Source organism: Chaetomium fimeti (genome assembly GCF_033439085.1).
Source record: "Chaetomium fimeti strain CBS 168.71 chromosome Unknown B0H64scaffold_4, whole genome shotgun sequence".
NCBI classification, from domain to species: domain Eukaryota; kingdom Fungi; phylum Ascomycota; class Sordariomycetes; order Sordariales; family Chaetomiaceae; genus Chaetomium; species Chaetomium fimeti.
In genome coordinates this window covers 4,362,183-4,383,073 of record NW_026944332.1, presented here as the reverse complement: position 1 = coordinate 4,383,073, position 20,891 = coordinate 4,362,183, and the positions used below count along the sequence as shown (strand labels likewise).

General features: G+C 55.4%; 10 protein-coding genes across 10 annotated transcripts; 6 read left to right on the top strand and 4 right to left on the bottom strand.

Moving 5' to 3' along the window:
* Nucleotides 1–1,489: 1,489 nt before the first annotated feature.
* On the top strand, nucleotides 1,490–4,096 carry B0H64DRAFT_461817 (P-loop containing nucleoside triphosphate hydrolase protein; the record flags this gene model as incomplete). Its single annotated transcript, XM_062807521.1, has 4 exons — nucleotides 1,490–1,737; nucleotides 1,803–3,444; nucleotides 3,490–3,765; nucleotides 3,836–4,096. 4 exons carry the CDS (start codon nucleotides 1,490–1,492, stop codon nucleotides 4,094–4,096), a joined length of 2,427 nt encoding a protein of 808 aa, XP_062660029.1.
* Nucleotides 4,097–4,527: 431 nt separating this feature from the next.
* On the top strand, nucleotides 4,528–6,742 carry B0H64DRAFT_171491 (FAD binding domain-containing protein). Its single transcript, XM_062798773.1, has 5 exons — nucleotides 4,528–5,152; nucleotides 5,211–6,104; nucleotides 6,154–6,319; nucleotides 6,384–6,500; nucleotides 6,562–6,742. Exons 1-5 carry the CDS (start codon nucleotides 4,634–4,636, stop codon nucleotides 6,642–6,644), a joined length of 1,779 nt encoding a protein of 592 aa, XP_062660028.1. The 5' UTR covers nucleotides 4,528–4,633; the 3' UTR covers nucleotides 6,645–6,742.
* Nucleotides 6,743–7,476: 734 nt separating this feature from the next.
* B0H64DRAFT_398443 (Pyruvate/Phosphoenolpyruvate kinase-like domain-containing protein) lies at nucleotides 7,477–9,133 on the top strand. Its single transcript, XM_062803953.1, has 5 exons — nucleotides 7,477–7,882; nucleotides 7,936–8,012; nucleotides 8,066–8,241; nucleotides 8,296–8,620; nucleotides 8,703–9,133. Exons 1-5 carry the CDS (start codon nucleotides 7,538–7,540, stop codon nucleotides 8,917–8,919), a joined length of 1,140 nt encoding a protein of 379 aa, XP_062660027.1. The 5' UTR covers nucleotides 7,477–7,537; the 3' UTR covers nucleotides 8,920–9,133.
* A 283-nt stretch (nucleotides 9,134–9,416) lies between these two features.
* On the bottom strand, nucleotides 9,417–11,060 carry B0H64DRAFT_398441 (uncharacterized protein). Its single transcript, XM_062803952.1, has 2 exons — nucleotides 10,980–11,060; nucleotides 9,417–10,909 (listed from the first exon to the last, which is right to left on the bottom strand). Exon 2 carries the CDS (start codon nucleotides 10,875–10,877, stop codon nucleotides 9,687–9,689), a length of 1,191 nt encoding a protein of 396 aa, XP_062660026.1. The 5' UTR covers nucleotides 10,878–10,909; nucleotides 10,980–11,060; the 3' UTR covers nucleotides 9,417–9,686.
* Nucleotides 11,061–11,751: 691 nt separating this feature from the next.
* On the top strand, nucleotides 11,752–12,949 carry B0H64DRAFT_398438 (uncharacterized protein). Its single transcript, XM_062803951.1, has 3 exons — nucleotides 11,752–11,886; nucleotides 11,957–12,734; nucleotides 12,831–12,949. The coding sequence occupies exons 1-2, from the start codon at nucleotides 11,870–11,872 to the stop codon at nucleotides 12,702–12,704; spliced, it is 765 nt and encodes a 254-aa protein (XP_062660025.1). The 5' UTR covers nucleotides 11,752–11,869; the 3' UTR covers nucleotides 12,705–12,734; nucleotides 12,831–12,949.
* On the top strand, nucleotides 12,786–13,610 carry B0H64DRAFT_171394 (uncharacterized protein). The gene has a single exon (XM_062798770.1). The coding sequence runs from the start codon at nucleotides 12,866–12,868 to the stop codon at nucleotides 13,484–13,486; it is 621 nt and encodes a 206-aa protein (XP_062660024.1). The 5' UTR covers nucleotides 12,786–12,865; the 3' UTR covers nucleotides 13,487–13,610.
* Nucleotides 13,596–14,690, bottom strand: B0H64DRAFT_171401 (uncharacterized protein). Its single transcript, XM_062798771.1, has 2 exons — nucleotides 14,427–14,690; nucleotides 13,596–14,370 (listed from the first exon to the last, which is right to left on the bottom strand). The coding sequence occupies exons 1-2, from the start codon at nucleotides 14,556–14,558 to the stop codon at nucleotides 13,735–13,737; spliced, it is 768 nt and encodes a 255-aa protein (XP_062660023.1). The 5' UTR covers nucleotides 14,559–14,690; the 3' UTR covers nucleotides 13,596–13,734.
* Nucleotides 14,415–15,582, top strand: B0H64DRAFT_171468 (uncharacterized protein). Its single transcript, XM_062798772.1, has 3 exons — nucleotides 14,415–14,717; nucleotides 14,833–15,333; nucleotides 15,415–15,582. The coding sequence occupies exons 2-3, from the start codon at nucleotides 14,860–14,862 to the stop codon at nucleotides 15,526–15,528; spliced, it is 588 nt and encodes a 195-aa protein (XP_062660022.1). The 5' UTR covers nucleotides 14,415–14,717; nucleotides 14,833–14,859; the 3' UTR covers nucleotides 15,529–15,582.
* A 190-nt stretch (nucleotides 15,583–15,772) lies between these two features.
* On the bottom strand, nucleotides 15,773–16,242 carry B0H64DRAFT_442816 (uncharacterized protein; the record flags this gene model as incomplete). The annotated part of the gene is made up of 2 exons (XM_062806669.1): nucleotides 15,773–16,007; nucleotides 16,064–16,242. 2 exons carry the CDS (start codon nucleotides 16,240–16,242, stop codon nucleotides 15,773–15,775), a joined length of 414 nt encoding a protein of 137 aa, XP_062660021.1.
* Nucleotides 16,243–16,565: 323 nt separating this feature from the next.
* On the bottom strand, nucleotides 16,566–18,746 carry B0H64DRAFT_475298 (uncharacterized protein; the record flags this gene model as incomplete). The annotated part of the gene is made up of 6 exons (XM_062808094.1): nucleotides 16,566–17,212; nucleotides 17,295–17,536; nucleotides 17,609–17,844; nucleotides 17,909–17,953; nucleotides 18,022–18,599; nucleotides 18,663–18,746. 6 exons carry the CDS (start codon nucleotides 18,744–18,746, stop codon nucleotides 16,931–16,933), a joined length of 1,467 nt encoding a protein of 488 aa, XP_062660020.1. The 3' UTR covers nucleotides 16,566–16,930.
* Nucleotides 18,747–20,891: the final 2,145 nt, after the last annotated feature.

Genomic DNA, 20,891 nt, shown 5'->3' with positions numbered 1-20,891 from the left:
AGAGGCTTGTTTCTTGGATCTCTCACTCACGCCACTTGCATGTTATAGACAAGGCTCATCTCAAACGCTATCTCCTTTTGCGTGTGCTGCAGGGTCACACTGAGGTGCTCGAAATGACCCTTCCACGCTTCCCAATTGATGATCTTCTTCGCCCGGGGCACGACCCGTGTATCGTGGGGCCGAGTTGCGTTCGGTGTTTTCCCCGGAGTTCGCTTTTGGCGACCAGGACGAGTGGGAATGAACTCGACAGGAATAAAGGCTGCCGTATGTTGGATGTTGTGTCCGAAACTGGGATTACCATCTGGTCCGCCCATACACGGGTAACCTGCGGCATTGAATGCCGGCGCGGTAACAATATGGCTGGTGTTTGCGAGCCAGTCGGCCCCATAACCTTGGTTGGGGAAGGCGATGCCTTCATTCATACCGAGCTCCGGCGTGTGATCAACCCAGTAGGAGCCAGAGCTCAGGGGGGCTGTGTGGGTTTCGTCACTCGCTACGGTGTTTCCATTGGAAGCCATGAGAAGAGGGCATGATTCTCCGTGGCCGCCGGGAAGCCCCAAGGGGATGGCAGAGCCAGTGGTCTGCACGTGGCCAAAGAGGTCAAGACCTTGAATTGGACCAAAACCGGCATACCAATGTGGTGGCGCCAAGTCATCCCCTCGAGAAGTCATGGTAAGTTAAGAGGCAATGTTGTAGTGCTCCGTGAAAAGAGTTGGGAAGGACTCGGTGATCATCGATGTGACGGCGGTTGGTGATGGAAAGAAAAGGAAGCGAGGAAGGGGAGACGATGCTCGCGGCCCAAGATGAATGAGACTTAGATGCCGTATGACATGGAAAGAGGACAGCCTTCTGGGTTCCCGGCTTCCGCTAGGCTTCCAACCCCGAGCAGCTGTGTTCAAACCCGAGAGGTCAGTTCCGCTGCAGAGTGGTCGACAACAGAGGCTCCACTTGCCGGGCCATGATCACTGGTCGAAACCCTAACTTACTTGACATCTTGCATGTGTCCTCTACAACACGATAGGTTCGTTTTGGACGTGATGCAGATGCGGCCCCGCTCCCTTCGCTGATAGGTTCGTGTATATGCAGATCCCTCGAGCCCTCTTGGGCTGCTCATGCTCGAGAATATCAGCCCGGATACATGGTACGAGTCTACTCGGATGCACAACGTTACTTGTGGTAGAGGGGAACCTGGGAAGCTGGCGGAAGCTGAAGGTTGGGACTTGTTCTAGGGTATCAACCCGAGGCAACGTGACCCAGATCTGAGGTACAAGGCATGCCAACTTCTGTCGGACCATTCATGAGTGCAAAGTCGCAGACGGGACACCATAGCTCAGAGAAGACTTCGGTATATATAGTAGGGGCAATGCTTTGGCTTAGGGCTTTCCCATCTCTCCGACTTCAACTTCTATCCGACATCCTCTTCTCCTTTACGCATTGCCATACTACCTTTCCAACAACGCTGTCTTGCGTCCCGCCCATGGCAAGTCTCATGTCGTGGCCCTCCTGGGCATCCAGCAACACTCCCAACGGAAACCCCTCGGAGGGAGAAGAAGCCCAGGACTTGATCGACCTCAGACAGGTGACCTTGTTTGATGCCATTGATAAGCTGGGGAGGTTGGCGCTCGCCAGCGATATTGAGTACCCCCAGTTGGTCGTTGTGGGCGACCAGTCCTGCGGCAAGAGTTCCGTGCTCGAGGCTATCGGCCGTTTCCGTTTCCCCGTGTCCGACCTGCTCTGGTACGTCATGATTCTGCTCCTCTCTCTTTGTAAACACCGCTCTGATATCTTTCCCCCCGTCACAGTACACGTTTCCCGACCAAGCTCATCCTCCGTCGATCCGCACAAGAGCATGAGCGAGTCTTCATTGAGCCTGGAACTTCACGGACGGCAAACGACCGCTTCATACTCCAGCAATTCGGGGGCCTTGTGACCGAGTCCGCCGTGCTGAGCGAGTGGATACGGAGGGCCACCGTGGTGCTCGGCGTATCCCCAGCGACCGATGGCGACACTGGCCTCAGAGTGGCCGGTAGTGCCCCCCGGCAATTTACTGACGACGTTCTCGTGATAGAGAAGCATGGACCTGGCCTCCCTATGGTCAACCTGGTCGATCTGCCCGGCGTCTTCCGGGCCACTGACATGGACGGGCAAGACGAAACCAGCCGGGAGATGGTCTTTGAGATGGTCCAAGACTACGTCAGGTCCCAGCAGAACTTCATCCTACTCGTCATCAGCGCTCGAAACACAGTATACAACCACAGCGGGCTCGGTATGGTGCAACGCATCGCCCAGGAGGATGCCAGCCTCATGGACCGTGTCGTCGGGGTCATTACCAATCCGGATCATTCTTTGTCGGTAAGGGAGACCTTGGGCCTCCTGCTCGGACGCCATTCCTCCGACATTCTGGGGTGCAAGTGGCACCTTGTCAAAAACCAAGATCAAACACAGAGATCTAAAGAGACATTGGTGCAGAGGGACCGCAGGGAGGCGCAATTCTTTGCCACGAGTGACATGTGGGGAGAGGTACCCGGCGACCAAAAGGGCATTGCAGCGCTCAATGCGACGCTCAGGGAAGCCTTCCGGGAGCACACTCTGACTACACTTCCCCGTCTCATATCTGAGATCAGGGCCAAGATCTCCAGCATTGACCGTAGGCTCAGCGACGTGGGCTCGTCCCGGTCTACGGACAAGGGCCGCCGACGGCTGCTCGTCAGCATAGCCTCCAAGTTCCGCGCCCTCGCCGACAAGGCCTGCTCGGGTGTGTATGAGGACGGGCATTGCAAGGAGCTGCACGAGGTCGGGGTCACTTGCCAAGAGTGCGAGCCATTCTTCCGCAAGGCCCAGGACATGAAGCTCCGAGCCAACATTAGGGCGTTGAACAAGTCCTTCAGCTCCGCCATGCTTGCGTACGGCAAGACGACCGAGGTCCTCTCGTCCCCCAAAACGGAGCCAGCCCGTGGCGGGCCAGCCGTGCCTGCAGACCTGGCCAACCCGACCGACTCGCGCACGGCGTTCCCACCCGCAACCACCACCAGCAAGTACTACACACACACCAAGCCTGAACCGGTCGTCCTGGTCGCGTTCGAGGACTGGGTGGATGCCCTGATTCCAAAATGGAGCGCCAAAGAACCCACCGGCGAGGCCAGCGAAGCCGCCTATCACCAGCTATTCATGGACGAGTCCAAGAACTGGCCAGAAATTGCCGGTCGACACCTGGAAGCCGTGTGGGAGTCTGTTCTGCGCTTCGTGGATTTGGCTCTGGCCGCTGCCTGTCCCTACCCGGACCTGCGCGACGCCCTCGAGAAGCGCCTCGTCAACACTGGCCTCAGAACCTTGAAGAAAAAGTCCCACCGCACGCTGAACGACCTGCTCCACTGCCACCGGCACGGCGGGACGGGATTCTACGACGCGATCATCGATGCGAGGGCGGCGAGGCGGAAGCCAGAGGTTGATGCTGTCCCAGAGAGCTCGGGTGCGTCCGAAGCAGGGAAGAAAGGGAATCCCGTCTTTGATGGACTACCCGATATGATCGGAGATGCCGTATTCCAACACCTGTCGGGTGTCTCGTCCCCATTGAGCCCCGTGATTCTTAGTCCGGTCCGGTCTCTTGTTTCGCAGGCCGTGAGGGGGGCGATACAAACGACTTTTGGTGATAATAGTGCTACGGATACTGACGCCTCGAGCATTGTTGATCCTGCTTCCGAGGTGCCGAAGCGGGCCAGTACCACTGCCGGCCGAGTCATCCAACATGTCGAGGAGAATTACGAGGTGAGTCCTTGAACCCTTTTTTCACTCTCCTTGTCGAGGTGGCTGTTGCTGATTACATCAATATTGACAGACGAGTCTCGTTTCCTTCGTGGGTTATGTCAACGCTTTGGTTGTCGAAAGTGGCATCTTGCGCGAGCTGCCCACGGCAATCTTCACCCCTGACATTGTCATGCTTGAGAGTGATAATATGATCAACGACATTGCCGGAGAGAAGGACACTGACGCCAAGCGGCGGGAGAGGGACGAGCGGGACTTGGAGGAGCTGCAGGCGGTGATGGATGTTCTGGAGAATCATATGAGTAGGCGCAACCATAACAGCGTGCAAGTGTAACCCGGGACGGAGGCATGCATGGCAGGTTGCTGGGGGGGGGGGGGGGTGGGTGGTAACAGGGGGTGAAAGGTTGAGAAACGTCATTGTACTGAAGCTATTCGAATGCGTTATCGTATTGTCCGACAGTTTGTTAAACAGTTGTGTCCGCGCTCGACCCGCCGTATTGCCACTGCCCAGCTTTCCTGGTATTTAACGTGTTACCAGAACTACCGGCGGAGCGAGGGAATAAGAAAACCCACCATTCCGACTCCAAAGCCGAGGACAAGGAGATGCGGGGAAACGGGGCCGGAAACCCCGGCGTTCCACTCCCCCAGACCTGCGCTGAGCTTGATTCACCGGGGACGGGGCAGATCTGTGTATTCGTATTCCGGGACGGGCCCGGCCGTGTCGGGTCCATGTGAATCGCGACTCGCGAGTCCCTGAGTCAGCAACAACGACGGCGACAGATGGACCTTAAGAAGCGGCGAGTGACCGCGAGGTTCCTGATATCTCCACAACCCCCATTTCGGCATCACATCACCCCATAACCCCAACACCATGACCCCCGAAGCCGAGAAAGTCGACGTCCTCATCTGCGGCAGCGGCTCGGCCGGCCTCTGTGCCGCCGTCTGGCTCGCCCGTTTCGGCATCAACTACAAAGTCCTCGAGCGCCGAGACGGTCCGCTTAAGATTGGCCAGGCCGATGGCGTGCAGACCCGGACGGTTGAGATCTTTGACAGTTTCGGTATTGCTGAGGACCTCCTCAAGGAGGCGTACCATGTGCTGGAAGTCGCCTTTTGGTCGCCCGACCCGGATACTGGGGGGATCAGGAGGACGAGGTATGCAGCGGACAAGGAGACGGCCGTCAGTCATCAACCGCATGTCATTTTAAACCAGGCGAGGTTGAACGCATTGATGATGGGGACGTTGGGGGCAGCGCCGCCGGTGGAGTATCAGTGCGAGGTTAAGGGGTTGGAGGTGGACAGCGCTGCGGCAAAGGATGCGGATTCGTACCCTGTGAGGGTAAGCGCTGTAAAGGAAGGGAAAGAAAAGATTTATGAGGCCAAATACGTTTTGGTAGGTGCCCCTATCGCCCCTATTCGTCCCTGAACTCGCCCTTGCTCACACCCCCCAGGGCTGCGACGGCGCGCACAGCATCATCCGCAAGTCGCTCGGCTTCAAGATGGTCGGCGACAGCACCGACGCCGTCTGGGGCGTCATGGACATCTACCCGCGCACCGACTTCCCCGACATCCGCAAGAAGTGCGTCATCAACTCGGCCGCGGGTAGCATCCTCATCGTGCCGCGCGAGGGCGACGCCATGGTCCGCTTCTACACCGAGCTGCCCGAGAGCACCAAGGTAGGCGACATCAGCCTCGAGAGCCTGCAAAACCACGCACGCAAGGTCTTCAGCCCCTACACGATGGACTTTGTCGAGACTTTCTGGTGGTCCGCGTACGCCATCGGCCAGCGGAGAGCCGATTTCTTCCACCGCGACCACCGCGTCTTTTTGACGGGCGACGCCTGCCACACGCACTCGCCCAAGGCCGGCCAGGGGATGAACGTCAGTTTGCAGGACGGGCACAACATTGGCTGGAAGCTGGGTATGGTGCTCAGGGGGCTGGCGCGACCGGAGCTGGTTGAGACGTATGTCCTCGAGCGTGAGCGCACGGCTACCGAGCTGATCGAATTTGATCGTGGGTTCACCAAGCTGTTCAACTCCAAGTACCGCGAGGAGAACCACGTCTCGCCACAGCAGGTCGCCCAGCAGTTCGTCAAGGCGGGGAGGTATACGGCAGGGCAGGCGGTTCACTACGATCCTTCAGTCGTAACCGCGGTTGGCGAATACGACAAGGAGGTTATGTCCAATGTGACAGTCGGCATGGCGTTCCCGAGTGCGCAGGTGGTGCGGTTCTGCGACGCCAAAGCCATGCAGCTGGTCAAGGGACTGCCGGCGAACGGGAGGTGGTACATTGTGGTGTTTGCGGGTGATGTAGCGAAACCAGAGATAGCGGCGCGACTGAATAAGGTGAGTGTTTATCATGCACAGTCAACGACCTTCCGGTTAACGGTACTAGGTGTCTCGATCACTGGAACAAACCGCTCACCGGTTCACACCGACAGGGGCCTACCCGGATAGCGTGATCGACCGTGTTTTGGTCATCGCATCGAACAGGACAAGCGTCGAGCAGGAGGAGATCCCGGCCTTCTTCACCCCTGTGACGGGCCAAAGGGGGATGAAATGTAAGTTTCTCGATGCTTCTCTGACAACTGATATGGAGTTGACCATTGACTGGCCCGTGGTTAGGTCTAACGAAGGTGTATGCCGACGAGGAGAGTTACAACTCCGGGCATGGACACGCATATGAGGCTTACGGAGTGAACCCCGAAGAAGGGGCGCTGGTTGTTGTGCGGCCGGATCACTGTGAGTCGGCTCTTCTCTTCACTTCACGTTGACGATCTATCTGGACTAACTTTGCCTTTAGATGTTGCAAAGGTCGCTGCTTTGGGCGAGGTTGAGTCGATACAGGTGTTTTTTGACGGCTTTTTAGTTCAGAACTATATCTAAATTGTGGCGAACTACCTTACTTCGTATTTCCTTTTCGAGTCATTTCAAGAACAGGGCGAGCGCGAGCCGGGCAATGATTTGAGTTTTGTCTCAAGGCCCGTCCCTGATATCATAATTTGCCGATCCTTTCCTCTCGTAGCCAAGCTACGGCATCTTTGCGTTTTGTTGGCCCCAATTCCGCTTCTGCCTAATCTTTATGAAGTGCCATAATACGAAGAAGCACACACGTGTAAATTCTGACGGACGTTGGTCACCTTGCGCATGGCGGAGGCTGAGTTCCCAATGCGGCACATCATTGCCTCAACGCGCACTTGTTAGGGGCCAATGGCGAGCTACCTGGAGTGCTGGAGTTCTTGCTTGGCCTGCTGAGCGGCATTAAGTGCGGATTTCCACCAGAAAGGGGGGGTCCAGGGGGTATTACCACCCCAGACAGACGGGCCACACACCCCGCCTGTCCTACATGAGATAGGTAAGGTACCTGACCGAGGGACGGATGCAAAGCACCTCGAGTATCCCACTGACTTGAATGCGGGTAAAACCCCGCAGCGAACTGGGTTTCCCAGTGTGATTTCATCAGCTTGCTTGATCAGCCTCTTCTAATGTAATGTTCCATTTCAGTCCACGACTTCCAAGTTCCCGGGGATTCGGGCCTTGCCTATTCTTAATTCCGATCCTGTCAGCTTACGTCCGCCACGCGCCAAGTGAGCCGTAGTTACGTCGCCGGGGAGTTTCTGCATGAAGACCGGGTACATCCAGCCTGGTGGATCTTCTGATAGCAATGTATTGGAAGAGAAACGGGTTGTCGACAGATGGTTGCTTTCAAGCGGCGCAACTGTCAGCCGAACTCCGCAACGGTTGGTCGACCCCATCCCCTTTTCCACGGCGCATTGCTAATGCGATCGGAGGAACTCGACGTGGCATCGCGTCTTCTCCATAACGCCATCATTGATATAAAACCCAAGCCAGCCCATAGCTTGGCCATATCTGATGTTTCTCATCTTTCTCAACACTGCAACAATACCCTATCCACAACATTTCTCACCCAACAGACTCCAACCTTCATCATGTCCGACAAGCCCTTCCCTCAGCAGCCCCAGCTGCACACCACGGCCGAGTTTCGCGCTGCGGTGCTGACTTATCCTGGGAATTTCCGCGAAGCTATCCGTCAGGCCGGGGAGGATCCCAAGAAGACGCTGCTGGGTGTCGCTCAGGGCATCCCCAGCGTCTTTCTCACAAAGGTTCGGCCCCTCTCTACCTTGTGCCCCAGGAAGCCACCAACTGACAACTGCAGGTCATGGCCTCGGCCAAGCCCGACTTCATCTGGATGGACGTTGAGCACGCCGTCTTTGACCGCTCGACCCTCTACGAGCAAGTCTCCTATCGCTTCGGATGAAATTGTTGGAAATTTCTGACCCGCCTAGCTGCATCCATGCCGCCCAACACCACTCCGAAGGCAAGACGATGGTCGTCTGCCGCATCCCCAAGCACGATGAGATCAGCCTGACCACCGCCCTCGACGCCGGTGCCGCCGGTCTCGTGATCCCCCACACCGAAACGGCCCAGGACATCCGAGACAAAGTTAAGGACGCCTTCTACCGTAAGCATGCACCCCCTTTCCAATCCAGCGTGTTGCCTTTTCTAACAACCACAGCCCCCATCGGCCAACGCTCCTTCAGCCCGTGGACCTTCACTCCCGGTATCTCCAACCAGTCGCTCTACGCGAACGATGAGTGGAACATGAAGAACTCGAACAACCACATCTGCATTATCGCGCAGATCGAGAGCGTCAAGGGCTTGGAGAACATCGAGGAGATCGCGGCCATGCCCGAGGTCGACGCGCTCATGTTCGGCCCCGGCGACTTCAGCGCCGACGCTGGCATCAACTTCACCCTCAGCGCCCCGCCCCCGCAGGAATTCCTGGATGCCATGGGCAAGTTTGTGGCCACGGCCCACAAGTATAACAAGCCGCTGTTTGGGTGAGTTTTTTCTTTTTCTTTTTTATCTCTTTCGGTTGCGAAGGAGAGTGATGAATTTCCCCCCCCGCTGACCGTTCCAAAGTGCTGCGCAAGGCCCGGCCATGATTCCGATCTTGCTTCAGCAGGGCTACAAGGCCCTGGCCGTGGCGTTTGACGTTTGGGGAGTGGCGAATATGGTAAAGGATGGGATGAACGAGGCACGGGCCGTGATTGAGAAGGACGTCGATGCTCAGGCTGCTAAGGCTGCTGAAGGCACTGTTGAGGTGGCGAATGGTAATGGGAAAGCTCCTTCGTCGTAAAGCTAGAGACGAGAGAAGTGATAGAAGATAATACCCCCTCAGCTCGGTTGTAGGACTACACGAAGAAACGGAAGCGTTGTAACACACTCAAGTTCTATAAAGCAGACCATTTTCACACATTCCCACGGGCATGGAATGCATTAGAGACCACTCATGGCATTTGGAACACCCCTTTCGGGCGCTAGGTAGTTTAATACCAACAGATTTGAGTGTCAGCAGACCTAAAAAAGCCACGCTCTAGAGGAAAATAAGAAACTGAGCAAAATCAACGGGAGAAAGAAATGGTATGAAAAAAGAACTAAACAAAAAAAAAGAAGAAAAGAAGAAGAAAAGAAGAAGAAAAGAAGAAGAAAAGAAGAAGAAAAGAAGAAGAAAAGAAGAAGAAAAGAAGAAAGGAAAAACGGAGCCAAAGAAAAAGTAAATAGAATATAAAATAGCCTCATTTAGGTTTCTGTATAGCTTTAGTAATAGAGCCTGCTATTTGGTTGGCTTTCCACCTGGACAATACTATATAGCGTGGTTTGGATTGTTATTCTTAGGCTAGTAGGCTCTAGTTTCCGTACTTCTTGCTGCCTCTATACGCGGTGGTTTCATCTTCGGTGGACACATGTCCCTCTAGGCGTTAACAGTGACCGCACGGTATTATACCCATAGTACACATAATTATAAGGCAGTGCCGCTAGAATGGAGGTGCAACCTACCTAGATATATCATTTACCTACCCACGTTACCCAGGATCCGTGGAATGATCCATCCTCTTAAACCGCCTATTCCTCCACCGCGTCAAATTCGGAACCTGACGCTGAGTCAGGATCATACCGCTCGCTAAACAGATATTCGACAATTCTCTCCACCCCCTGCCAATCGCCCTCCGTTGTGTCGCCCTTCTCCTCGTCGACCCAGGCTTCAGTATAACTTGAACCAACCCGGAAGCCGATCAACCAAGCGTTGTTCTCCTTATCGATCAAAATGTTGTCGGCCTTCGCATCGCCCCAGACAACGCCTCCTTCGTGGAGCTGCTGGACCGCTTCTTTGACCTGTGTCGCCCAACGTTCCCTTAGCGGGGTTGGCGTGCGACGTAGATAGATGTCGTCTAGAACCCCGCCGTCCTCGCGGCGGCAGTCAACATAAGGAAGCAGCAAGCCCGCTACCCTGCCATCCTCTGCTGCTACAACGCCAAGCAGACGGACCACGCGCGCCTCGGGCACCACGTTGGACTTGAGGAGTCGGCGATGAGCTTCCAGTTCTCTCTCAAGAGAGATAAAAGCCCCAGCCCCGAACCCCTTGAAGAAGCAAGCTATCTTCTCACCCGAACTACCAAAGTCGACCAAGACTCGAGTCGGGCTTTCATCCAGCGCCCGTTCTGGGCGCCCGAACGAAACTTCGACCGCGGACGGATCGAAAAACTTGACATATTCTTGGAGCTCTCTTGCGAGGTCTGGATCGATATGGCAAAGAGGCTCCATAAACTGACTCTCCTCGTCCGGCATATGAATCGGGATGGGTTTGTCGTTTTCTGATTCGAGCCGGCATCGGTGTGTCTCGGGGGAAAGATACTCGGACAGCAACGGCTTCGCTTCCCCCGTTCGAATCATGTCGGGATCAAAGGACGACGGGACATCTGGGGCTACTTTTGAGAAGATTGGCTCGAACACACTGATGATCCAGTCATAGAAGTGGGTTTGGATCTCTTCCGGATCTTCTTCCTCGTCCGAGTCGCCTTCTTCCTCTGCGTCCATCTCACCCCTGTCCCTGACCGCGGCGACGAACTTGTGGTACCGAGAGGTGATGACAGGCGAATTGCAAAGGAAGAAAGGCGACAACTCGATCTGAAATTCTCGGCCATTGCAGCGAATGAAAACGACGCAGTCATCATCGCCGTCGTAGTGAATATGGATACGGCCGCGTATCGGCTTTGCTAGGATGCGGCCAGCATTGACAGTCGGAAGAGACGTCATTTCTTCGATAAACCGGACGCGGATACCGAGGACTGACCGGATGGGGGTTTAGTTTAGTACCGAGGTACCTAGGTACCTAGTCAAGATTGGGTTTGGCCTTACTGTTGTTTCCGTAGGTACCGCAGCGGGGCTCTGTGGGGGGCAACTACCGTACTCTTAGTGGGTTACGGTAGGTAGTTCTATAAAGTTTGACAGTTCTGAGAAGTACGGTTGCTCTCAAAAGTACGGTTGCTCTGAAAAGTACGGTTGTTGCGCACAGACTGCAGGGCCCAAAAAAACCGAACCACTGTACCGGACCTTCTAAACGGCCCACTCTACCGGCCTTTATCAACTGGACCTTCATTTGGTCTGAACATTGCATTTGAAGAAAGATGGTCACGACAGGGAATTGAACACAGGAATCACGAAAAAAGGAGGAGAGTATTTTACAATTGAGCTATGGCAAGAGAATTCAATTAAGGAAGGAGGTTATTTCCTATCGTTATCAATGCCAGGAACTCTGTGAGGAAGGTGCAGGGCGGGAAGGCCACGCGCGGCACCGGCACCTTAAGACCTTACTTCCATTGCCATGCCGGCCCTGTTGGCATTGCCCGGCCCTGTTGGCATTGCCCGGCCCTGTTGGCATTGCCCGGCCCTGTTGGCATTGCCCGGCCCTGTTGGCATTGCCCGGCCCTGTTGGCATTGCCCGGCCCTGTTGGCATTGCCCGGCCCTGTTGGCATTGCCCGGCCCTGTTGGCATTGCCCGGCCTGTAGGCGTTGGAATTGCCTGGCCTGTGGGCGTTGGCATTGCCTGGCCTGTGGGCGTTCCCGCACTCCAATTGTGTCGGGAACCAACCAACCGAAGAACCACCTGTCGGCTTGCAAGATTCGTGCCAACAGCGAGAGGGCTGCCGTTGAAGCCCGGACTATTACATCCAAAACTCCAAATCCTCAGCGCAAAGGCCATCTCAAGCCCAGTTTTGTCTTCCACAAAGCAAACAAGTAACAACACAATGGCCGCACCACCCACGTAAGTCATACGAGTCTTGCCTGCTCCTCTTTAGAGACGTACCTGTATCTTTAACGTCACTATTGCGTAGTAACTATTGGGACCCAAGGACATCATGCCACCGTGACGTCCTCAGGATCGCACGCGTCGGGAAGGATTATCGAGAGGAAGATGTAGTGTGGCATGCGTGGCTGCAGCTTCTCTTTATATACTTCCCTCCCTACGCGACGAACGGCCGACTGTACGGTGTTCGGAAGGAGGCTTACCGTGGTGAAATTGGGCCGACAACCAGCGCGCCGGGTCGCAGGGCCAATGTTATTGTCGTCCAGATGGCGCCTGTGCCTACCCCGGCGGCCAACCCACAGGGCCTCCCCGACCCAAACGTATCGGACCCAACGCGGGACATCCTTTGGGTTCACTGCAAGGCCCCATGCGAGGACACGCCCGGCGGCTGGAAGGAGCTCATGGAGCAAGCCGGTACTCAGGTCAACGCGGCGCACCCGAATCGTATGCTATACGTTATCCTCGCCATCGGGTTGAAGTGGATGTTCTTCAAATGGGACCCATTAACAACCCCGGGAGCGCCGCTCCAGGTCCGGGCACACCATCACGACGACGTAACTTGGACCTTGAGGCCACAGTACCAATACGAGCCTGCGGTAGCTGGCCAGTCTCTCGGACAGATGGATATCGTGGACACGAGCTTGGCCTTATTCGCTCGACTTCTTCACCCCCGAACCCCAAATCCAATCCGAGCAGCGACCCCTGAACGCCTTTGCAATGCAGCTTCTGGAAAGGTGTCTGCGTCATGTCCAGAACACCAATTTCCCTGGCGATAATCCCCCGTCATTTCACTAGTATTCACCTGGGTAGGTGCTTTCCCGTTTGCGGTTTTCTTTCTCTCCCTCCTTTTTCCTTCTAACATCTCAGGTTCCGAGTCTCACTGTGGCTAATAGGAAATCCAGCGTACACAACTGACGTGCTCTTGACAACGACGTCCATGTTGGTTCTAGTTTGGGTGTTAATTGTTGGACATAGTTCGCTAATTGATAATTCTTCACCATTCTTGACTTGGTCGTACGCAACCACCCATAGAATATCTTGGCATATTCAGGTTGTAGAGTCTGCGCCGTATCCGAGTTTGCCCAAGGCCTGGTGCCTGGTCTCGAACGCATGCCCGAGTGCCAACCTTGTTGGGTACCTACAATCGGGGTCAGAAGATTTCCTCCTGATTCGGCAGAGGATAAGCGTCCGGAATGGTGGCACTATTCAATGGACGAAGGTCCACCGCCATTCTTCCTTTTCTGACGCCGTTGACGACACGCCAGGTGACGAACACCGGACATCCGAATGGCGTGGGGCGCAACATCCAGTCCAGTTTGCCGTCCCTGTGCATGCCATCACAGGTCTCGTCGACGATATCGCGGTCTTCGATTCCAAGGGGGTACACATGCCCACTGACCTTTTGTTTGTGCCAGTTATCGATGAGATTGATCCGCATGTGTTCGTCCTCGCTCATCTTGACCACGCCGCAGCTGTTCCAACAACGGCTCTCTTCGACGATGGTTCGGAGGCAGTTCATGAGCCACATATTTGTCGTCGCTATCTGGCAACCATTTGACGTCGCAATGGTTGGTACGTCGTCTGGCTGCTGCAGTCAAATAGCCCATCACTTTTTTTCGGACTTTTGTGTGGAGAATTGTATGGGAAGGGCTGAATATTAAGTTGAAGCCAATGCAGTCACCCACCACAAGTGACAAGATAGAAATTGCTTTGAAAATGGCACATATTGCTTAATGACATTAAGGATCCGTGAGATGTGAACAAGGCGCACGAAACCGAGTTCGGAACCGATGACTCTATTCCACTTTAGTACCCGTCATCACTCTGGGGATCCTCCTCAGCAACTCCAAGAGCGGCCTTCAACTCTAGCATCCACTGGCGCATCGGCTTCTTGTCCTCCTGGAGTTCTTTGTAGGACGTCTTGAGTGGCTCCGGAAGGAGGTCGGCGTCCAAAAACCCGTCAGCGTCGACGTAAAGCTGCATGTAGGCGATCATGGCGATGCCAAAGGAACCTACACGCTTCCCCTGATCCCGTGCATGGATACGCATGTAAGCCTCCAAGAGAATGTGAGACCTGGGAGCGACGACGGCATCCGCGGCCGACTTGAAAACACCGGCGCCTCGGCCTGGGCGCCAGGGGGGGAACACGGTTGGATCCGACGCAAGGGCAAAGTAGGGTGGAAGGTCGAGAGAGCTGCTAGGAAACAGCACTGAGTGGTCCAACGGCGGAAGAAACCAGAGAGTATCGGATTGGAGATAGAGACCAGCCGTGACTTCCAGGTTGTCGTCGAGATGGGCGTGGAATATTGGCGGCTGCGTGTGCCGTCCCTTTGAGGTGGCGGGGCACGATGAAGGGTCCGGACAAGGCACGAGGCCGTCGCATTGAGCGAGGGCTCGCGCCCCGGCTTCTAAACAGTCATCTGGAATGACGAAGTCGATCGACTTGTACACAGTCAGTTCTTGGGCCTTTTTAAATTTTCAGGTGGGGTGTTACTTGCGGCCACGATGGAAGGCACGCCGTGGAGACCGAGCAGGCAGTGGCCCCACAAGACGCAGGGAACCTGCGCCGTGTTGAGACCCCGCGCGAGAGACGCCACGAACAATTGTGAACGATTTGGTATGCTAGACATTCCCGCGGATTGGTAAATTGAGAGTCAGAAGGACGTGAATTTTAAAAAGCTCGCCGACGATCGGCCAACCACAAAGGGGGGTTAAGATTTTCGTGTTTGACGCATCAGAGCACTTGTCACGCACAAATCCATGCCAGGCAGCCACTCGCCCATGACACAGTATGTATGTTTACAAAAACGGTAAAACCGGCAGTCCCTCGATTCAGTTCACGGGATGCCCAACGATGTCAACCCTGCTAGCCTCCCGGTCATGAATCTGACCTAAATGCTCAAGCCTTACCGGTGCAAATCAGTGTTAGCAATGGGACTCACCACGATTCTGCGCGGCTTCAAAATCCCCGTCGCAATTCTCGACCGCTTTCTCGAGGCGAACAACGTTGAACCGACGTATGGCTACCCGCCCTTTTACAGCCAGAGCGAACTGGATCCCGCGTCCAAATTCCTGCGCGCAAAAGTAGATGCCGTCGCAAGCCAAACCAAAACCCAAATGTTTATACCTCAAAAAGAGGGAGAGATACAATCGACGTATGCCTACATCGCATACGCCTGGGTCGTGGCCTACGCTCAGCGTCAAATCGACTTGCCCAAGGACTTGCCGGACCGAGCTCCGCCCGGCTTTGCGGACCTGCGCCGCGAGATCCTGGGCTATGCCAACGATGGGGACGAAGAAGCCTTGCAGGTTAAGCGGTTGGAGGAAGAACAAGAGGACCCGACCATAGCCTTGTTCATTGTTATGACCGAGAGGGATTTCCCGCTGAGGCTATATCCACGCAAGGTGAGTACCAACTTATTCGGCCCGCTGCCTACCTACAAGGTAACTAGACTACTAGTTAACCGTTCGATGGCCTGAGTGTAGTCGGATATGCGTTGCGACCGCTGCGACGAGACCAACTTTGAGGATTGGCCCCAGAGAAACGCCCACCGGAAGGAGGTCCATGGGTGTGTCAACTCGGATCTTCCTGAATTTTGATGTCGAGTTTGGCTTCAAGAAAAATCCGACGGAAATTGCACAAGCGTGGGAAGCAGAAGGCTAGTAGAGGGACAAGTTGCAAGATGGCATTAGGTAAAACAAGTACCCTCAACCCTGTCTTTCCGGTCGTGGATGACGTTGGGGGGGGGGCGCGTGCAGTAGTACTAGGAAGCGGGCGTGGTGATGCCGATCGCCATTATATCTTTGTATTTCAATGTAGTCCCTACCCAATTTCTGAGAGGTGTCAAAGCTGTGAGGAAAGCTCGGGATGATCTTGGAGGAAAGCCTTCTCCTGCGATGGCAGGTCTTGTCCCCACTTCCGTCTCTGTCTAATCCGCTGAATGAGCATTGCTTGGTATTTCTCTTCCCCAAAGGTATTCCTGTACTCTTCGTCGGTATAGCCCGATGAGGTACGTGCAGCATTGAACGGGTACTGTTGGAGGAAGGTTGCGAATATCGGGTTGAGTGGCATCTCGATACTGGACCTACATTAGCAAGGCGGAGAAAGACACCTGGAAGCGTAGGATAGACTAACAACCGTTCTCCGTCCCATCTATAAATGAACGTGGATACATCCTGTGAGTTGGGTGGTCCGTTATCCACCAGGATGTAAACCCGGTTCCCATCGTAGTGGTACTGGCCAACGGACCGGAGACGGTCCTGATCTTGGTCAAATGGCCTGTGCCACTTGTGTTGGCAGATGATATTTGCCATTGTTGTCCGCCGTTCTCTAGGCTTACCGGGAATGTTTTCGGAACGACACTGCATGAGGAGGCGGGTAGCCATGATGATAACCCTCTGGAGAGTGATGGTGGGTTGAGGAATCTCGGGCGAATGAAATTATAACTGGCAAGTCCACTGTCCATCTGACGCGCTTTCATTGTGCAGGCACAGCAGGCCACGTGCCCCACCAACCACCTAAGGTCATCCGCATGTTTTCCCCCAGGGTGCCAGGTGCCAGGTGCCGGGCAAGAGCCCTCCTTGGCTGTAGCCTGTGCGGTGCTTCAAGTTCAGGTTGTGTTTCTTTTGACGATGCAACCACATTTTCCAGCTGAAGTTAAGGGAGTCACACATTTTATATCTAACCTCATTTCAACCAACTTCCATTCCTGGCCCTTGTGCATGGTTCTGGTACCCAGTGCACGCAGTCCTCGCAGATGCCAACGATACTGACTGACCTCCCATCGCACTGCAACACGGCCACACACACGTCAAAGACTCAAAGCGGCAATGCAAGGCACTGCAGGCAGGCACACCATTTTCCAATGGCTCGACGCAAGGCGACTGCTAGACCAAGCTACGTACCTATCTATGTACCTAGGTATACGCGAGGCCCACCAAGGCAGCCAACGGATGCGGCAGAGGTCACATAACAGGCGTTGATCCCTGGAGTGCATTGGCTCTATTGTGGTCCAGTGTGACTCAAATACCTCTGGATAGCCCCTATGGCCCGGTCAAGCACGTCGGCCTTGCTTATCCGCCTTGTCCCGCCACTGCTATCCCCTCTTCGCTTGGTTTCGCCGGTGACCAACGACGCACCCTCAGCCCCGTCCTCTTCGCCGGGAAGGATATCGGGGAGCACGCGCAAGAGCTTGGAGGGGTACTTTCGCTCGTTTTTGCTGTGCTTGTCCCGGAGAAGATTGTGGCGAGGAGATTCGCCGGGCCGAGGCACGGAGGACGTGAGCTGAACGCGGCGGGGAGTCGTGCGTGCCTAGCCGAGGCGGCTCTGAGCGGTCGGCTGGAGGAGGGGATGCTCTCGGGCGGACCTTGGGGGGCAGCCCAAGTGATATCGCGTGCTCAAAGTCGCCGAGAGCCTGGGCGAGACAGTCTTCAAGGACTGAGCCCATAACTTCGACAAGTTGCGAGGTAAGATTGCTCGGTTTGACGACAAGACAGCGGTTCTTTTCTAGTATTCCGGTAATCGGCTCCGGGAGCCTTTCCTGGGCCAGGAGCAATGCTTCCCGACTGACACTGATGAACTCGCAGGCTTCGACACATGGTTCGCAATCTAGCATTTTATCCGGCACGGGTCAGGTATAGTCCAGGGCAGAACACTACTCTAGAAGAGCGGAATACGTACTCGGCGATGGTACTTCTGCGTCATCTGGGAATAAGGTTCGCCAGAGCTCTTCCCAGGTGGAGACTTTGTAAGGACTCTTCCTCTCTATCAGCAGGCTGGCTGTCCTCGTATCAATCCCATCTTCGACATCCCTGGACCGGGCGTGCCATTGAGGCCAGGGGCGGGCAACACAGGACTGGTCCGCCTGGTGCCTCTTCATATCTGTGTGGGACCCGAACCGTAGCCAACATCGAGGACTGCGGTTCGATTAGCAGGGCGCTTATCGGGAGAGCAGCTCGGGCCTGAGGGCTGCGTGCGTACCACGAATACACAATCTTTTCCGCGTGGGACTCCCGGACATGGAACCTATAGAACGTTAAAGTCAGCGTGTTAACATGGTTCCCGTGAGCCGCACAATCCGCGGGCAGACAGACTTGAGCAGACCGATGTTCCGGAACGGCTTGGAACATTTCGGATAGTTGCGGAGATTGAACCGGGCCTTGTTCCTCTTGCGGTATGGACAACTCAGCTGCCCGTACTCGGAGCCAAGGGATAGCTTGGCTGTCTCCATGTGCACAGGATCTACCTCTCGAGCCGAAGACGGGGAGGTGCTGGTTTCGGACCACCGCCGCAGCCGCTTCCGGCCCACACCTTGTCCCATGTGCTCCTCGTCGCCCTCGTCGCGGAAAAGCCTCTGAAAGGGCTCACCGACGGGTGTTGAAGGCAGCCCGATGGCCGGTTGTGGTATTTGCAAAGCTGGTGACGGCGAGGCTGTCCCTGTGGTAAACGGCGGCGAAGCAAAGTCTTGCCGTTTCTCCGCGGACAGCCCCCAATTGGGCGTGGGGAGGGTTGGAAGAGGTTGTAGTAGGGCGTGGACTTGAAGCCGTTCCGTGCTGGGAGCCAGGGAGGTGTGCGGCGCCGCGGGGCTTGCACCTAAACCAGTCGCCGACGTCAGGTCCTGAGTGGAGAGGGCAACTCCATCGTGTGTCATGGTACAATGCCTAAGATAGCACTGAAATAAACGTCAGTTTATTGTCTCCGGTGTCCAAGAAGACCGGGTGGTGGCCTAGCTTACGGCGATGGGGGCAAGGTCCTTGGGGTTTGCAAGCAGGTTTCTCTCAGAGCTAGGCCCATTTGTCTCCGGTGCGACGTTATCCATGGGGGATTAGAATGATGGAAAAATCATAATAAATGTGTCGCAATACGGGGGGCTGCGAGAACGAGAAAACACGGGGACCGACTGAGTGCCATCAGGAGGAAAGCGGCCTTTGTAAACGCCCCGACCAACTGATCTTGCATGATTTTAATCGGACAACCGCATCTCAACTGTTAACGGATCAGCGCTCGAGGGCAACGGCAGAGTGGTCCATCGGCCTGGTCAGGTGGCTTGAATCGCATCATGTTGCTTTAGTTTGCAGGCCAACAAGTTTCTCGTGGCTTACCTACCTAAGGTACCGAGGGATGACTGGAGATTCCCCACATCATTTTATTTGCTCGCGATGGATTCAACACCGTGTACCAGTAGATCACTGCCCAAGTGTGCCAGGATTGGCTTCGTCTCGCGTTGCTAGCGAGTTGAGGAAAGGTGTAATTAGATGAACCACGATCGCCCCCCTGGCGTGAGTATTCGATAATCGCCGGCCCGGAATGGATTAGGGGGAGATCTTGCGTGGTAAGTACATGTACTTATATGTACATCCCCCGTGGGCTGTTGTGCATTTGCTTTAGCTTCACCGGCGACTCGCCTCCGGACCGTGTGGGAGTACGCCTACCGTGTGGACCATAACACCCCCTCCCAGGCGAATGGCCAACGCGTGCAAGCTCACATGTATTCCGTGCAAGGATGAGATGTCCTGGGCCTGCCGCCGCATCCAGAAGCACCCGACGCTAGATTCTTGACTGTGTGTGCTCTGCACGATGGCAGTTAAATCAGTTGATAAACAAACCCATGGGCCGTCTGGACGAGGCCTGAGCGAGCAAGCCCTTTCAACGAGGCCTGCATGAGACTCAAACGACCGACTCGAACCACTCGACACAAAAGCCCAAAACATGCTCGACAAACGGCCCGCCATCATCGGCACCAAGTGCACATCTAAGGTCGTCTACTCCACCGTTGTGGCCCGCGCCCGCCGGGCTGCAACGCTCTCAGGCCACTCGAACCCAACACAGATGGACGTCGCCAATGAACATGCCGTCGCCCTGAGTTGCAGCCGCGCCCCAACTTTCATCGACCGAAACGTCCTGGCCGAGGGCACACCTCCGGGTGTGGTTTATGAGGTGTGTGGGTGGGAGCTGGAGGAAGACAAGTCGGTAGTACAAGGGACACCGAAAGCCGACGCCACCTCGGCCAGGGGACAGTATACCTGGGTTGACCTGCTCTTACCGCATGTAAGATTTGGACTTCGGATTTTTGTTGCGGGTTCAAGAGCTGAATCTCGGTGCAGTATGTGACAGTGAGGGGGGCTTCGAGTGTCTCTACTAAGGTGGCATCGGGCAAAAGATAGACAGTTGTGTAATTTGCTTGGTTGCTAGCTACATGTACCTACCTGTAGCTGCTGTGGCCGAGCTAGCCCCGGGGAAGAAGGGAAGAATTGTGGCCGTTTAACTAGTCCGTGCTAGCCATGAACCTTTGCTATCTTTTCCCGCCCGTCGCGGTGGTTTCAGTTTGGACTTTTGGTGCCAAGAGGCGCTTCCATTTTAGGTAGTTGCAAGCAATAATACCTGCCGGGTACCGAGGTAAGGTACCTCAGTACATGCTCCGTACAGGGAGAGTCCAGGTGAGGTTGTCCAGTAACCCCCCTCCGGGTAAGGCAACCTGCAGCTGATCTGACCTATTCCTGAGCCGTGGGTTTGTCCCTGGCCATCTCGCAGTGACACGGCACTCGACCTGACTTTAAGATCTCGAAGTCCCATCCCTCCGTTTGACCCACACATTTCTCTCTGAGCCTTCTTTCCGCCTTTTTTTCATGCCCCCCCGAATCGCATTTCCATTTTCCCCGGCCAGGCCGCTGGGCCATGAGCCTCCAGGCTCGGTTTCCGGCTGAGAGGTGCCACGGTGTCACCTGACAAGCGAGCGAGCTTTTCCTGACCGCCCGCCTCATTGGGGGTTATTCGGCCCTGCCCCGCATCCGGCTCACCGATGCCCCGCGTCGAAACGTCGAAATGCGTCGCGCGAGAACTCCGTTAGGCGCGCGCCGTCGCAACTGTCCGAAGTTTTACCCACATCAACCGCGCCGTCCCTAGCCGTGCGCCAGAAGAGGGCTATTCGGATACCCTAAGGATGGATACGGTATGTACGTACTCG